This window comes from Heterocephalus glaber, unplaced genomic scaffold (assembly GCF_053883595.1).
Source record: "Heterocephalus glaber isolate CG9 unplaced genomic scaffold, H.glaber_assembly_v1.0 deba00001497, whole genome shotgun sequence".
Taxonomy (NCBI): Eukaryota; Metazoa; Chordata; class Mammalia; order Rodentia; family Bathyergidae; genus Heterocephalus; species Heterocephalus glaber.
This window is the reverse complement of record NW_028258320.1, coordinates 42578130-42595328: the sequence shown is the minus strand read 5'-3', so window position 1 is coordinate 42595328 and position 17199 is coordinate 42578130. Positions and strand designations below refer to the sequence as shown.

General features: G+C 35.7%; 1 protein-coding gene across 8 annotated transcripts in view; it reads right to left on the bottom strand.

Annotated features, from left to right (window-relative positions):
- Positions 1-17199, bottom strand: part of Exoc6 (exocyst complex component 6) — a 261380-nt gene that overhangs the window by 50497 nt on the left and 193684 nt on the right. The window contains exon 20 of one of the 8 annotated variants that reach the window (XM_087184918.1): positions 29-2292. The exons of the other annotated variants lie outside the window; for them this stretch is intronic. Within the exon in view, the coding sequence (XP_087041044.1) occupies positions 1991-2292 (302 nt within the window). The 3' untranslated portion in view covers positions 29-1990. Of the gene's footprint in view, positions 1-28; positions 2293-17199 lie in introns of those variants that run through there. 8 annotated transcript variants of the gene reach the window in all.

The following is a 17199-nucleotide window of genomic DNA, read 5'->3' as shown; positions in this document are numbered from 1 at the left end:
TTTTAAAAATATAAATTAAGGAGAATTAAAACAAGATTGCAAAACATGAGTTTATCTGCTAAATTTCTACTCATTACAAATGTACTATAATATTTACACATAACCATTTGAAATGAAGGCTATTTATAACCTTCAACTATTAAGAATGTTTCCCACACCCATTACCACAAAAATTTTAATAATTTTAAACTTCTAATCTGCAATTTAATCCCTGTAATCCTTAATCACAATAAATTTAGAAGGGTTATCCTAAATAAAGTTGAAGAGTAGTAATATACTTCAATCAAAGTAAAATGTTTTTAGCCTTAGGTGAATGAGTATAGAGGCATTTTGAAAGTATAATAATTCCATGGCTGTCAACATATTTCAAAATATCTGCTTTGCTATACAATATACTCTATAAAAATCTCACTGCTAGTTAATGGCAATAAAAAGCAGAAACCAAGGTAAAAAGTCAGAAGTTTACATTAAGAAAGCCAGTACAGTGGACGCTTGACTTACAAACTCAATTCGTTCACAAGGGCTGGTTGTAACTCAAGTTGGTCAACTGAAGGCTCAGGCTCCTCTACACAGCCTTCAAAGTCTCTCTCCTGTGTACAGGTAGATCTCAGTGTCCTTAGAGAGACATTGACCCAGGATTTCTCAATTAACCCCACACAGGAAAGGATGCTGTAATGTTCCTTCCAGAACTTTTTTTTTTTTTTTGGTACTGGGGATTGAACTTGGGACCTTGAGCTTTCGAGGCTGGCGGCAGAACCTTCCAGAACTCTTTAAGGGTTAAATCTGTATCTGAGACCACCTGGAAGCACAAGCAGCCAGCATGCAGGTCGTAACTCAAGACTTTGTAAGTTAAAACTAAAATTACAGTTGTAACCCAAGTTGTTCGTATGTCAGGCTGGTTGTAACTCAAGGATCCACTGTAAAATGTTCTAAGAAGCAAACTCAGGATTATTCAAGAACGGTCATGTCTTTTAATATATTTTTTTCATAAAGAAATCCTTTAAAATTACAAGATATCTTAAGACAGGATTTTAAAAATTCAAAAGATTTTTCAATAATTTTTTGTGTTTTAAGAACTAATATTACTAAGATGAAGTATGACTGGAAAATAGGGTGAATGCTGAAATTTTAAAAAATTTATTATGGTGAAAGATACATGGTCATTAATCCCCTTCAAAATACTTCCCCTCACTTTAAACACACTTATCCCATCATTCTTGCCACTTTCTGAAGCAGTTCTGGAAGTTCTCTTTCATGTTTTTGTGCTGTCATGGCTGCCTCAATGTCCTGAATCAATTCAAAACATTTATCTTTTGTGGTCTTTTTGACACTGGGGAAGAGGCAGAAATTGTACAGTACCAGATCCAGTGAATAAGATGGATGAAGACATGCTGTAATGTTTTTACAAGACTGTTAGATGGCACTTGGCAGCAATATTCACCATATTCTTGATCACACCATGTAAAGACATTCTTATGGAAGAATAGTAAATTTTAAAAAATTTAAACATTCACTGTATATTTTGATCACACTTTGTAGCTTGTTTAGATAAAGTTCTGAAGACACTTCCAACAGTATTGGTTATTTGAAGACTTTTGGCTAGTAAAAGAGACCCTATTACTTTTACATGTAAGCTTCTCTCCGAAGAATGTGTGTACTCATTCTTCCTTCCCATTAATATCCTAATTTTCAAAATTCTGTACATTACCATTAAAGATACGTCTGCATGTGTGCATGCGGCCTGTGCGCGCGCGTTTGTGTGTATGTGTGTTGGAGACTGAATGCAGGACTTCCTGCATGATAGACCATATTACTAGTGCTCTACAGACAGAGACAGAGACAGACCAGACAGAGAGAGAGACAGAGAGACAGAGAGAGAGAGAGAGAGAGCCAGGCAGGCAAAAACTGTCACTTTTTTTTCTTCTTCCTCAATCCCTGTTTAAGGTATTATAGTTTCAACTTTACTATCTTGGCATTAAACTCAAAGAGTTTAGTCCTCCCTTCGCCTTCGGGTCTTGCCAGGCGGCTCGTCCAAGTCCAGGGCGCAGGCCTCAGGCTCCGAACCACTCGGGGTTGCTGCCATCCTCACCGCCCTGGCGCTTGCTTGGCGAGGCCGAGGACTCTGCCACAGCCCCAGCGTCAAATTTGCACTTTGGGGGACAGCGCCGGCGGCAAGGCCCCCGACGGAGGGGTCCAGAGCAGCAGCGCCTCCGGGAAGCTGTGGAACAGGAGCCACTTCCAAGGTGTTCACAAGGGACAGCAGGGCCACAACAGGACACTGGAAAGAAGCCCCTAGAAGGCACAGATACACAAGACAGCTGCTGCTGAGGTGGACTGGCACAAAACCCCACCTGTTTTCTGGACCACTCTGCCACAAGCAAAAGTGTTAGGTCATTGATGGAGGGTGAGAAGCAAATATCCCCCCAGAACGCAGATCCTGCTTTTGTAGGAGAGGCAGAAGCCAAATCCCTCAGCCTCTGAGAGAAGGATAGTACACCCACTCAATCCCACGACAAAGCCAAAGACCTTTTATTTCTTGGAGGTTGGAGGTAGAAGCAAAATACCTTCATTTGGAGGACAGTAGAAATAATTTTTTTTTGGTACTGGGCATCTAACTCAGGACCTTGTGCTTGCAAGGCAGGCGGTGGAACCACTGAGCTAAATCCCCGGCCCTCAGTAGAAATAATTTGATACTACTATTACTTACTACCACTACTGGGGAAGGAGCAGAAAATCCTGCCAAAGACTAACCACTGACACATGAGGAAGAGAGCTGGGAATACTAAGAAAGACTCACTTCTAAAGGAGGCTCAGGCACACAGTTACACTACCTAACACTGAGGCTGGGATAGGACAACAAAGATTGTGGGAGAGTGGCAAGCAGAATTAGTGTTCTAAAATTTCCAGGAGACGACATTGATGTGAGCCCCACCCCACCCCACCCCACCCCCCAGCTTGCTAGGCCAACATCTGTGACTTCTACTGGCTGCATACTGCATGGAAAGGACCCTGGGAAAACCTGAAGCCACACAATGGAGGCAGTGACCTTTGAGGATGTGGCTGTGAACTTCACCATAGAGGAATGTGTTTTGCTGAATCCATCCCAAAAGAAGCTCTACAGCGAAGTGATGAGGGAAACTTTTAGGAACATGGCTGCTATAGGAAGAGCCTGGGATAACCAGGAAGTTGAAGAAGAGTACAAGTTATTGGAGAAATCTAAGAAATGAAGAGGTAGAGAAATGCTATCAAAAAGAGGTTGAAATCAATATGAAGAAATACTCCTTTGGACTCCAGATGCTAATGTAGACATGAAACAAGCTGGTTTAAAACCAGCTGAACGCTTTGCTTGCAGAAAGCCCGATTGGGCATTTGTCACTAAATGTGCCCATTGTAGCGCACACTGGACTGAAGACATATGAGTACTTGGGATTGGAAGAGAAGCTGTGTAAATGTAATGAACATGGAAGAACCTGTGGTGATTTCCAGTCCTTTCAGAAGCATGCAAGGACAAAGACTGGAGAGAAACCCTATGAATATGCTCAATGTGGGAAATCTTACTCTGATCTTAGAACTCACCTTGGAGAGAAGACCTTTATATGTAAGAAAAATTTGAAAACCTCCAGCACACCTAATGATGCTCAGATCCATGAAAGAAATCACAATGGGGAGAAACCCTACGTATGTAAGCAGTGTGGGAAAGCTTTCAGTAGGCGTCAACATTGTAAACAACATGAAAAAATTCACACGGGAGAAACCCTATGTATGTAAGCAATGTGGGAAAGCTTTTAGTACACGACATTATTGTAAAATACATGAAAGAAATAACACTGAGGAGAAATCCTACGTATGTAAGCAGTGTGGGAAAGCTTTTAGTACACAAGGTTATTGTAAAATACATGAAAAAATTCACACGGGAGAAACCCTATGTATGTAAGCAGTGTGGGAAAGCTTTTAGTACAAAAGATTATTGTAAAATACATGAAAGAATTCACACGGGGAGAAGCCTTATGTATGTAAGCAATGTGGGAAAGCTTTTAGTACACAACGTTATTGTAATATACATGAAAAAATTCACACAGGGGAGAAACCCTATGTATGCAAGCAGTGGGGGAAAGCTTTGAATACACAAGATTATTGTAAAATACATGAAAAAATTCAATTCACACGGGAGAAACTTTATGTATGTAAGCAATGTGGAAAAGGCTTTGGTACACAAGATTACTGTAAAACACATGAAAGAATTCATACTGGGGAGAAACCCTATGTATGTAAGCAATGTGGGAAAGCTTTTAGTATACAAGATAAATTTCAAACAACATGAAAGAATTCACACAGGTTAGAAACCCTATATATGTAAGCAATGTGGGAAAGCTTTTAGTACACAACATTATTGTAAAATACATGAAAAAATTCACACGGGGAGAAACCCTATGTATGTAAACAATGTGGAAAAGCTTTGAGTATAGAACGTTATTGTAAAATACATGAAAGAAATCACACAAGGGAGAAACCCTATGTATGTAAGCAGTGTGGGAAAGCTTTTAGTATACAAGATTATTCTAAAATACATGAAAGAATTCACACTAGGGAGAAGCCTTATGTATGTAAGTAATGTGGGAAAGCTTTTAGTACAGAATGTTACTGTGAAATACATGAAAGAATTCATACTGGGGAGAAACCCTATGTATGTAAGCAATGTGGAAAAGCTTTTAGTACACAACGTTACTGTAAAATACATGAAAGAACTCACACTCAGCATTAATTCTATGCATGTAAGCAACGTGGGAAAGCTTTCAGCATTTGTGGTGTTTGCCAAAGACACTCACAATAGGGAGAAACCATATATATGTAGCCAATGTGGGAATGCTGTCAGTACACACATGTATTGTCAAATACATGAAAGATATCTCACTGGAGAGAAACTATATATGTAAGCTATTTTGAAAATCCTGTGAAAATTTCTTATAAGACCTGTAGGCGTAATTAATTCAGAAAGCTTGAGGTCAACATTTCTCTGTAAAATTTCCAAAAATAAATTCCCAGATAGAGATATCCTAAAGTACATACATTATTTGTTTTTCACTAAATCACTTAAATATATGAATGTGTATCTGCAGTGTAATATAAACATATTAAATTGACATAGATATTTTTGTGTATCTTTGAGCTTAATACATAGTGTCTTAAGCGTGGTGAATTAAAATGTATTTTTTACTTTCAAGTAGAGTTAGTATTTGTGTAGTTTTTGTTTAGTCTTTACAATTTGGAGGTATAGGTCACTAAAAAACTTAATTTTGTTAATTGCTTTCTGTTAATTAGGATTTTGCCACTACTTTTGTTTTAAATTTTTGGTGTGTATACTCTGTATTCTGCGTAACAAAAGAATTTGCTGCCATATTTTAAGATAAATATTTTCAGGACTTGTGAACATGTGTTTTTGACAAAGTTGATTTGTTTTCACACAAGTTGTAGATGAGCATGTTTCTCATATTGTGACAGGATTATCCCAACATTATATATTATATCATGTACCTAATTTTGCCTATTTTCTTTCATATTAAAGCTAATATTATTATTTATAAAAAACTCAAAAGAGTTTAAGTGTCCAAGTTATGATACAGAAATTTATATAGCATTTTAGTTTATAAAATACTCTTCATACACTATCTGCTTTGATCAGAACAATAAAAATATTTTAGTAAACAGGGCATAAATATCAAGGATCATAAAATCTCCCAACTACAAGAGACACCCCTTTGAAATATTTCCAACAGTCCCCAGAAGGCTCAATTTAAAAGTCACCTCCTTCTTCACTCTCTAAGGTAGGAAAATTAAAAGTGATTTTCCCAAGATCACATAGGTAATTCAGGTCTCCCAGCATTCAATTATTGATCCAGAATCTGATTGTCAGCCTCTCATCTTTTAGCTCATTTCTCATAAGCTCTTAACCAAAACTGTACAAAACAAATTTACTACTTTATAACTCTCAGAACTTTCTTTCAATATTTTTTAGAGATGGGTGGCAATTTAAAAATCTGATAATCACCTAGCACAGAAAACATTTGCAATAATATGCTGTTAAATTTGATCAACAGCTTCATATTTTTTTCCTTTACTTCTTTAAAACTCAGATATAGTCAATCCTTTGCTGGTTGTGCAGGTTCAAACCTATAATACTACCACTCAGAGGCTGATCACAAGTCAAGGCTAGCCTGAACTACAAAGGAAGACCATGTCTCAAAACACCAAAACAGGAGGAAGAGGAAAAGGGTGTGTGTTTGGAGTACTTAATCCTATTGTTTACACCTCTGAAAATTATCTTTTTTTTTTTTTTTGAGACATAGTCTTGCTATGTTCAAGGTAGTTTTGAACCCACTATGTAGCTCAGGGTGGTCTTCAACTCACTATGTCTTGAACTCACAGCAATCCTTCCACCTCAACTTCTTAATGCTGGGATCACAGGCATGCGGCACCAATCTTTTGAACCTAAATCTGTCTCTACTTTAGTTGAAGCTATCATCATTTCTTGCGTGAGTAAAATACATTGCCATCTGGTCTCTCTGCTTCTTGTATGCCACCTCTCCATTTTTAAAAAGTTATAAATGTTTACTGCAATATCCTGTACATAAGGATATATTACAGACCCTGAGAGTTTTGTCCACCAAAGTCCATCCACTTCTACCAATGTGATATATTGAAGACATAAATGTGAATCGGGTACTTCAAATTTTAACATCCTTTCATGGTTTACCATCACTTTCTCAAGACTAAGGTCTTTTACAATCTGGCCTCTGTCTATCCCTCTAGCCTCTTACCACTTTCCTGGGGACACCTCAAACTCATTCCATACCAAACTATCTGTACTTCCTTGCATATACCACATTTTCGTTCCATAGTGCTTTGGATTCTTCTGCCTGGAGCATCCTTCCTCTTCTTTTCCAGTTGGATAACTCTTACTTATGCTTCAATTTGATCATCTCTTTCTATAGAAAGACTTCCATTATCCCTGCAAGTTGGGGTAGATTTCTTTCTCTGTGCTTTCATTAAAACTTCTTTTAAAAATTTTATTTGAGTTTTTTTGAGACAGGGTCTCACCTTGTAGTTCAGGCTGGCCCTGAACTCACTACATAGCCCAGGCTGGCCTCCAACTCACAGTGATCCTCCCACCTCAGCCTCCTGAGTGCTGGGATTACAGGTGTGTGCCACCACACCTGGCCTCATTACAACTTCTTATTCATAGCCCAACCATAGTATTCATGGTGCTGCCTCATAATCATTTAACTGTTCCACCAAATCATGAAGTCCCAGAAGGTAGGAACTGTACTTTCATTTCTAATCCTTATCATCTAAGTAATGAATATTAAATGAAAGTTTCTTAAATGTACAAAGGAAAACTGAGTAAGTCATCAATTCTAAGGGGATGTCACCTAGGTGTGGCAATTAATATATTATCTAGCTTGATGATTAGATCTAGAATGACACTATTCATATTTTTTTTTGGTACTGGGGATCAAACTCAGGACCTTGCTGCTTGCCAGGCAGGCATGGCATCACTTAGCTAAATCCCTGGCCCTAGAATGACACTATTCAACAGAACTTTCTTCAATAATGGAAATGTTCTGTAACTTCACTCAACCAAACGTTTAGTTGTGTTTCATTTTAATTTAAATTTAATAGCTGCATGTGGCTATTGGATAGCATAAACCTACCACATTCTACACATAATGTATTTATATTAGAATATTTGAAGGTAAGAAGATTGCTAATATATGCTATAAAAATTAATTCTGTCTGTATCTTAGCTCTTGCACTAAACAAGAAGCTCCTAAGAAATAGATATTTCTTTTACCATTATATATCCTATACCTGATGTACAGGATATATTCAACAAATATGTGTTGAATGAGTGACTAAATATTAATCACTTAACAGTTTACCCCGAGTGTTACCTGGCCAGTGCATTTTTTTTAACGTATTGACTATCCCAAACATTTCTCAGGCAGGTGTCATTTCAATCAATTGATTCTTATTTGCACAAGATATACTCATATCTGTTCATGTGTTTTATATCAACTATTTTTTCATACTTTTTTATTTAGAATGTTGTAGGGGCCAGGATTTAGCTCAATGGCATCATACCTGCCTTGGTAAGCACAAGGTTGTGAGTTTGATCCCCAGAACCGAAAAAAAAAAGAAATTCTAGAATGTTCTGTTTGCCTTTGATGTCTATTTCTAGTGAAATCTAATAAAATGTTCTGGTTATTTTCTTTTACTAATTCGTGTTTGTGAAAAATAACCTAGAATTTTGTGCTGCAATCTATAAAAACACTCATCATAAGTACAATAGACATAATTTTTATTCTTCTCCAGAACTCAGTGATATTCTTTTACAATACAAAATGGGCCAGGCTTGGTAGTGCATGCCTATAATATCAGCACTTGGGAAGAGGCAGGAGGATCGCTCCAAGTTCGAGTCCAGCCCAGGCTGCATAGTGAGCTCAAGGCCAGCCTGAAAAAATATGGCCTGTCTAAACCACCCCCAAAAAAACACAAAAGCCCAAAATGGATACCTTTGGGATACTCAGACTGCATAGGAAGGAAGTGCCAAAAGATCTGCAAAAGAAAAGACTTAAAAGGGGAGAAATGGTCATATATCAGAGAGGAAAAGTCTGTCTTATGAAATGGAAAAACAAAAAAGGTGTCTCCTTACTGTCAGCTATTTATAATACAGGAACTGACAGAACTTGAAAGAAGAAATGAAACTAAAAAAATTCCAATAGTGGTCTATGATTATAATAATTCTATGGGTGGTGTTGACAGAGTTGACCAACATCTAACAAGCTATCCTGTAATCAAAAAGTGAGGAAAAAATACTATTATAAAATATTTATGCACCTTCTGGGACAAACAATATGGAACTTGTTTGCTATTTATTCAAAACATGGGGGTTCAAAATGTCATTTACAATTTAGATTAGGTTAAATGGACCAAATACACTAGACCCTTGACAAACTTGATTGGTTCCCAAAGGGAGGTTGCAGTTCAAGTTGCTGGTAAGTCAATACAGCTGAGATCTGGATGTTTATCTGGGTACATGATATAGATAACAAGAGGCAGATGAACCTTCCATTAACCTAATTAACCCCAGTTGTTTGTATGTCAGGCCGGTCATAAATTGAAGGTCCACTGTAATTGAAAAATATGGGATACCGAAATGTCAACCAAGACATCCATCATCGACATCGTCACCATTACATTTAGTGGGTAGACATTCCATTGAAATTATACCACTCACGGAAAAAAGGAAAAGCCAACACAACAGTGTAAAGTGTGTTGTTCAAAGAAAGACAATAATGCAAAAAGAATTTGGAGACATCCATATTGTAATGTTACATTGTGTACTGAATGTTTTAAAATATACACAGAAAAATTACTGAATAAATCTGATAAAATTTTTTATATTTCCTATTATGAAAATATGCAATTTTTGATCATCCTGTATTTAAATAGACTGCTATGTGGTGAATATAATTAATTTCCACTTATATTACTAATGGTCCCAGTGATTTTTATTATTCATTAAGTTTATGGGTACATTTTAGGTATACAATATGACATTCATCATTGGGAATTTGTGCCTTTACATGATATATCTTGGTTATTTTTTTCCCCATTTCCCTGCCCTCCCTTCAACCCCTCCACACCTCCCTATTTACAAAGACTTTGTTTCCATTTTTTTCCTTTTCTCATATTTATTCCTTTCCCTTCTTTCCTTTCCTCTACCCCTCCCCCTTCCCCTTTGGACCTTTTCTTCCTATTTCACATTGTCTATTATACATTTTGATCCTTATTTACACTCTCAGTTTCTCACACCAGAGAAATTATTCAGTATTTACACGTGTGTCCTATTTATTTAAGAGTATGGCCTCAATGTGCATCCACTTAGCTATAAATGTCTCTAGTTTCTCTTTCTTTATGGCTGAGTAGTACTCCATTTTATAAAAAAAAAAAACCCACATCTTTATCCAGTCACCAGCTGATGGGCAATTGGGCTGTTTCCAAGTTTTACCTATTACAAACTGTGCCGCTATGAACATGGGGGCGCACATATATCGCCGTGGTATGATTCTTTTAATTCTTTGGGGAAGATATGCAGCAGGTGAATAGCTGGGTCAGATGTTGTGCCAGTAATTCTTGAGGCAGATTTCAAGCTTTTAAGCAATTGATGACACTTTTGAAACGCCTTGAATTGTTCTTCAAGTTCCTTCTTGGGTGATTCAGATTCTCATTTTGAATATGATTTGTCATATTTTGAGGTTTCCTTATACTCCTTCTTTGAGGTATCATTTAATTAAAAACAATAATGGCTACTTCCTTATTATGGTATCTTTTGTAGCCATATCTTTAAAGGGTATTTTTAAAAGAATACACACTGATCTTAGACTTCTGATAAAATATTTTAAAATAGTTTCTAGGCTTTAAAATATGAAGACAGCCAGGGATTTAGCTCAGTGGTTTTGTCGTCTGCTGTGCAAGCGCAAGGACCCAAGTTTGATCCCCAGTACCAAAAAAAAAATGAAGACAGTTATTCTAAATTCTTGCTGTTTTCTGAATCTTGTGGCTTCCAGTTTGAAAATTTCCTTTTTAAAAACAAAATAACTTCATAAATTCATTTCCTTTTATTTTCTGCTGTAATACAGAACTTAGTAACAGTGAGTCCAACTTTTAAAATACACTAGAAAAGGAGCAGAAAGGGAAGTATCTGATCTTATTGGGAATATCTATGATAATAATAAAGTAAAACTCTACTACATAAACCTAACTGATAAAAAGACCAGTATGAATCAATGCAGATAAAATGAAGAACAAAAAGTAATGATTGTTGTGTAAGCTGTGACTACAACAAAAAATATTTTCCAAATTGGCAGTCTATGATGTTTTAAGATTACAAAAAAAAAGAGTATCTGTAGGCCAAAACAGAAATAGTTTGTACATATAACAATAGCAACAAAAGTGTTTTTGAAGTATGAAAAACAGGTCCTTCCTACCCTCATGATCTACACAAGATGTACTTGGTTTGGTATGGAGTAAGGGGAAAAAAGATTGCTCAAAAGTCAGGCTCAAAGTATTTATTCTGACACAAAAATATAAAACTTGAAATTAAATGTAAAGGGAAAAGTCCTTGAAAATCTGTCTTAGGCAGAAAATTCTCTTTATTATAAAATACACAATGTGGATTGCTTATAATGTAGATATAGAAAACATCTGCACAGGATAGGCAGAGTTATCAGGGGGTAAGGTAAAGAGTGTTCATGAAATCATAAAAGGATATACAGACCAAAAACTAGACAACAGAATAAAAGCAGGGATAAGGAGGCTAGGCAACAACCTCAAGACGTTGCTTGTAGATGACAAAGGCACGTGAATATAAAATAGGATATGTTTGTACCTAAGTAAATGACTGACCATGAATACTAATAGTTTCCATATTGAAATTTCTCATACTTCCAGTTCTTCCTAGGTCTGAAGATTTAAAGTAGACAGTTGAAACTCAAATTCTGTCTAAGCTAAGTACCTTGTGTGAATCAGACATGCTATTAGAAGTGATGAATGGAATTAAGATGAGAAAATGGAAAAATAGGAACAAAATCTTTGTAAATAGGGAGGGATGGAGGGGGTGAAGGGAGGGCTGGGAAAGGCTGAAAAATAAGAACCAAGAGAGACTATGTAAAGGTGCAAATTTCCAATGATGAATGTCATTATACTGTATACCTAAAATGTACTAATGATTAGAATGAATAATCGATAATGCAAAATAGGAAGAAAAGATCCAAAGGGGTAGGGGTACTGGGAGGGGCAGGGGAAAGGAAAGAAGGAAAAGGAAAAATGATGAGAAATGGAAAAAATGGAAATAAAGTCTTTGTAAATAGGGAAGGGTGGAGGGCGTGAAGGGAGGGCTAGGAATGGGGAAAAAATAAGAACCAAGATGTATCATGTAAAGGCACAAATTCCCAATGAGAAATGTAATTGTGTTGTATACCTACAATGTACCAATAAAAGAATTTAAGAAAAAAATAAAATTAAATTAAAAAATAAAAAAGAAGTGATGAGTAAGAGCACCATCTAGTGGTTTTAGTGGCGGTGCAGAAAAACTCAGGTGGAGGAGTCAGGAATCCGAATTCTCTTGGGACTAGCACCAGTGGGATGCCTTTATTTTAGCACATTCATCATCACATTTTTATATAAAGTGGTATCTAGTAGTCTCCCTTTCTTGGAATTAAAACTCTCAATGTATCCTCAAATTGCTTAAATGGTATTAAAGACAGGAAGAAATCCAGGAATCCACAGTGTAACAACAGCATAATCTTACTTTAAATATGACACTAAAATATTTTCATACTATCCAAATGGTCTTTCCTTTAATAATCTTTTAGGGGACACAGACCTTTTTCAAGGATTGAAACTGGAAGTCGTGAGGTCACAGCCACAAAGAAACATTACAAAGAGGCTTTACTTTTCATTTTATTTTATTTTTCAATGGGTCAACCCTTTATTCAAAATGAAGAAAAACCTTCACACCTAGGGATCTACCTACGGGTATTCCTCAGCAAAACATCATTAAAATAGGTGCCAGTACCCTTCAACCTGAAGTTTTTCTAATACCTATTGATTTAAGATATTAAGCTCTTAGAATGATACCCTCATTAGCTTATTGTATGTGCAGAATGCATAAAATGATAGTACAGAATGATAGTACATTCTATCTAGACCTATTCTTGATACTTAAAGTATGGAATTTGCCTGATGCTTTGGAAATGTTCTGTACTTTATTAGTGATGTGAAGGATTCTGAGACATCTTTATGATAACCTGTTAAGAGGATATATTATCTTTTCTTCTATATGGTTACATCTGTAAAGTATCTATATTGGGGTCCAGTACACAGCAGATATTCAATAAATATAAAATAAAGTATGTACACTGATTCATAATATCAGCTTTATGGCAAACTTAGCAAACGTACCTCCAACCAAGACGAAATTTATCTTCAATTTATACAAGATCTATACTGTACTAGGATCATGTGTCTCATGAAGCTTTCAGAAGGGGGCATCTCTGTAATTCCCAAATATGCATTTCTAGTTATCATCCATGTTTGAACTTTCTCCAAACATATACTGAAACTAGTATGGTTATGGTCAGGTTAACTAAAAATACAGACTACATTTATGCATATACAATATATAATATTTTCAAACTATAAAATGTTGTATCTAAATTAGGTCTGCTTCATACTCTTTCTCAAAATACCATTTACTTTTATAGAATTTAACAATTTCTAAAATTTATTAGTGAGGTTATTTAATGACTGTCTTCTCACTAGGCTTAAACTCCCAAGAGAGTAAAAAAGATCTATTCTCTTTTGTTTACCACTGCATCTTGAAAACACCAAGCACATAATAAATATGAAGGAATTAATTACTATATGGCCTTAAGCCCTACACTCTTCATTGCCTTAACATTTTACTACCTCTGGATTTTAAAACTAGAATGTATCTTGAAAATTCCAAATTCCAAGCCAGGACCTGTAATTCCAGAACTCTGGAATTCCTGAGGCAGGAGGATTACAAGTTCTAGCCTAACCTGGGCAATTTAGTAACTTAGCAAGACCTTGTTTCAAAATAAAAAAGTAAAAAGGACTGAGGATGTAGCTTAGTGTGAAATCCCTGGGTTCAATCCTCAACAACAACAACAACACACACACAGACACACACACACACCCTCCAAATTCCATATCTTATGGGAAAAACTGAAGACTTTTGATGACTGAGTGGTTTGCTCAAGGGAACCTTCTCATGTTAGTGCCTGAATCAGGACTGGAACCAAGGTTTTTACTTTGTGACATGTCCTTAGACTGATTTTAAAGCACTCTTTAAAAATGTTCCATATAAATTCATATGATATAACATTCCTAAACTCAGACATTTTATCAAGTTTGACTCAGGATAGGTTAAAAAAGAAGTTAAAAAATGGAAACAAATCCAAAGACAAATGAGAAAAGGGAGTGAAAATAATCTCTCAAGGAAACATTAAAAGAATTCATTACTGTTTAGCTCAGCACAGATGAAAGTTAAAAGGAGGACCTAAGTACTTATGTATACTTATCAAATATGTGAAAACTTTTTTCTGACAGGAATAACGATTGGTTAAGTTTACATTAAAGAATTAAATAATCCTGAGTTGAAGTACTGCAGTATGAGCTAGCCTTCATTTTGTGAAAACAAAGGTGGAATTCTAGCAGAGATGCATGTAGATTATAGACTTTCTGATTTATTAATTTGTTCATTTATTCAACAAGTAAACATCTATAATCCTTTTATTATAAGCATAGCTCTCTGCAGTTTGCCTGCAATTTCAAATCTTCTTTGTTGAATTTAATTGATCTATCCTGGATGGTTAAATCTCTTCTCTTCCCTCCTTCCTCTTCCCCTTCCTCCTTCTTTCCCTACCTCATAACCACAAGATGCATTCTCTAGATCTCTTTCATTGTGTGATTCTCTGATGCTAACCATGATTATCATCAAATTGTACCTCTAACTCAATTCACTAATTCTATATATTCACTCTTCCAAGATATCTGGAATCCATTCTTGTCTCTTCATTTCCACTTTCCAAGATCAACCCCTATTTTTCACATGAAAAAGTTGGAGTCTTTTTGGGGGCAGGCAGGGTGGTAATGACAATTGAACCCGGGGCCTGTACACTGAGCTATAACCCTATTCCCTTTTTTTCATTTAGAATTTGTGATCCTCATGACTCAGCTTCCCAAAGCTCTGGGATTATGGGGATATGCCACCATGCCCAGCTCCAGACTTTTAGTTAGTCCTCCTGCTTTAAATCTCTCCCTTGTTCCAGTTCAATTTCCATATGACACTAAAGTTAAATTTCTATGATACATATTTCATTAAGTCATGTTCTTGATTTAAAAGCTTCAGTAGATCCTTATAAAATAGTCCAACTGTTCAAAAGTCTAACCTCTTTTAGCCATATCTTTTAATACTTTAATTAGATATCTGGTAGTCTAGCCATAAGTGATTGTTTGAAGATTCCCTAAGATTCTCAACACAGTGTTTCTGCCTATATCATTCACTCTTCAGAGAATGCCCTTTCCTATGTTTGATGAAATTTATTCATCCTTTAAAATCCAGCTCAAATTTCACTTAAAATTTTTTTCAAGCTTCTCAATCCCACAGCATGTAGATTGAATTACTTCCTCTTTATAACATAATTTGTACCTAAGAATTTGTGGGCTGGGGATGTAGCTCAGTGGTAGAGCACTTCCTAGTAAGACTGAGGCCCTGGGTTTGATCCCCAACACACACAAAAAATAATTTGTTATAATTATTTAACATGTCTCTTCTCCGACTAGACATGAAATTTCTGTAGTCTGATTCACCTTTGATTTCCCAGTTACAAAATATAACAGGTCCTAACATCTGAATAAATGAATCTTCCTATAAATCAATTAACTTAATATAAAAAAACTCTTTCATAATTATAGACTAAAATTTTACCTCAAGCCAATTTACTTCCTAAGTATGTGCATCATTTGTCACAAAGAATACCAGGGAAAAAAGCACCAACATGCTGTTTGAAAAAAATAAGTAATCATGTATAACAAAGCTAAAAATACATAAATGAAGACAAATGAATTATTTCTAACTTCCAATCTCCCTCACTGCATCTAGATGTGCTATTTGTTTTTACCTTTGAATTGACAATTTAAGGACTAAGACACAAATGTATAAATGTTTTCACAAATAAACAATGATAAAAAATAAACATTTTGCCTTCTGATTAAACAAAAAAGAAAACTCTTACTCTGAATAAAAGGCTATTCTTTTTCTTTTTTTTTTTTTTTGCAGAACCGGGGATCGAACTCAGGACCTTGCGCTTGTCAGGCAGGCGCTGGCACCACTGAACTAAACCTCCAGCCCCAAAAGGCTATTCTTGATACTTACATCTCATACCTGGTACTGAACTCACCTGCTATTGCTTAAATTGTTTAAGTGTCTTTCTTGAGTTGTCCAAGATCTTTAGTGGTTCTTAGTCTCCAGTCTAAGATCCTGATCCCTGCTATCTTGTTTTGCTTGGATTTTGGAACTCTTGCTACCATTCCACAAACTGGTAGGATTTTATGTTAATCTCAAAAACCAATCATAGACTATTATATAATGGTTGCTAAGAGTTGCAAGGGTTTACAAAGAATCAGAGTAGTGTCATTTCTTTTTTGAATGGGTAATTCAACTGGCAAATGAAAAATAAATGATTGTTATTAGCTCTGTGTGCTATCAAGGCATCTGACATGGCTGCTCATATCTCTTGAGTAAAATACTAAACCATGAATTAGATTCAATTAGGGAAGTAGTAACTGGTTAAGAAATCATGGGGTACTTATAATATTCTGAATAAAGGATTTAAGTCAATACAAGGTAGAGGTCCATGTAATGCAATGGTTCTCAAATTTTATCATGCATCTTAATGGCCTGGAAGGTGTATTCAAAGAAATTGCTAAGTCTTCCCCCAGAGTTTCCAATTCAGAAGGTGTGGCCTAAAAATCTGCATTTTTAACAAATTTCTAGGTGATATTATTGCTGATAATCTGGAGCCCATGTTTTGAAGACTAACTAATGTATTGTATCTCAGGATATTAATAACAAATTTTCTTCAACATTCTGCCAGTGGCCTTGTGAAATATGTAGAAAGCATGATTACAAATCTATAGATGATACAAACTTGTGATATAAAAAGATCTCAATAGGCTAATTATGGGACAAATCCTAAAAACAAAACATATTAGTGATAATCTTAAAATCCAAAAATAAAAGTCAATCATATAAATATAGAATTAGGAAAATAGCAATCACAAAAAATAGGAAAAAGACAGAAAATTTAGAATACTATAGCTTCGATGTTTTGAGAATATACTGTGGCCACCAAAAAAGGTCCTAAGAATTTGGGCCTTGTTAATAAAGTAGAGTATGGGATAATGTATTTGATAGCCAACTACATATTATATGGGTTCCCTTACACCTGGTATCAGACACTGAAACAAAATAATCAAACAAGTTTGTTCTAGGGGCTACCAATCTAAAACATCACGTGAGAACAGTAACAGAAATGGCTAGTTTCTTGCCTT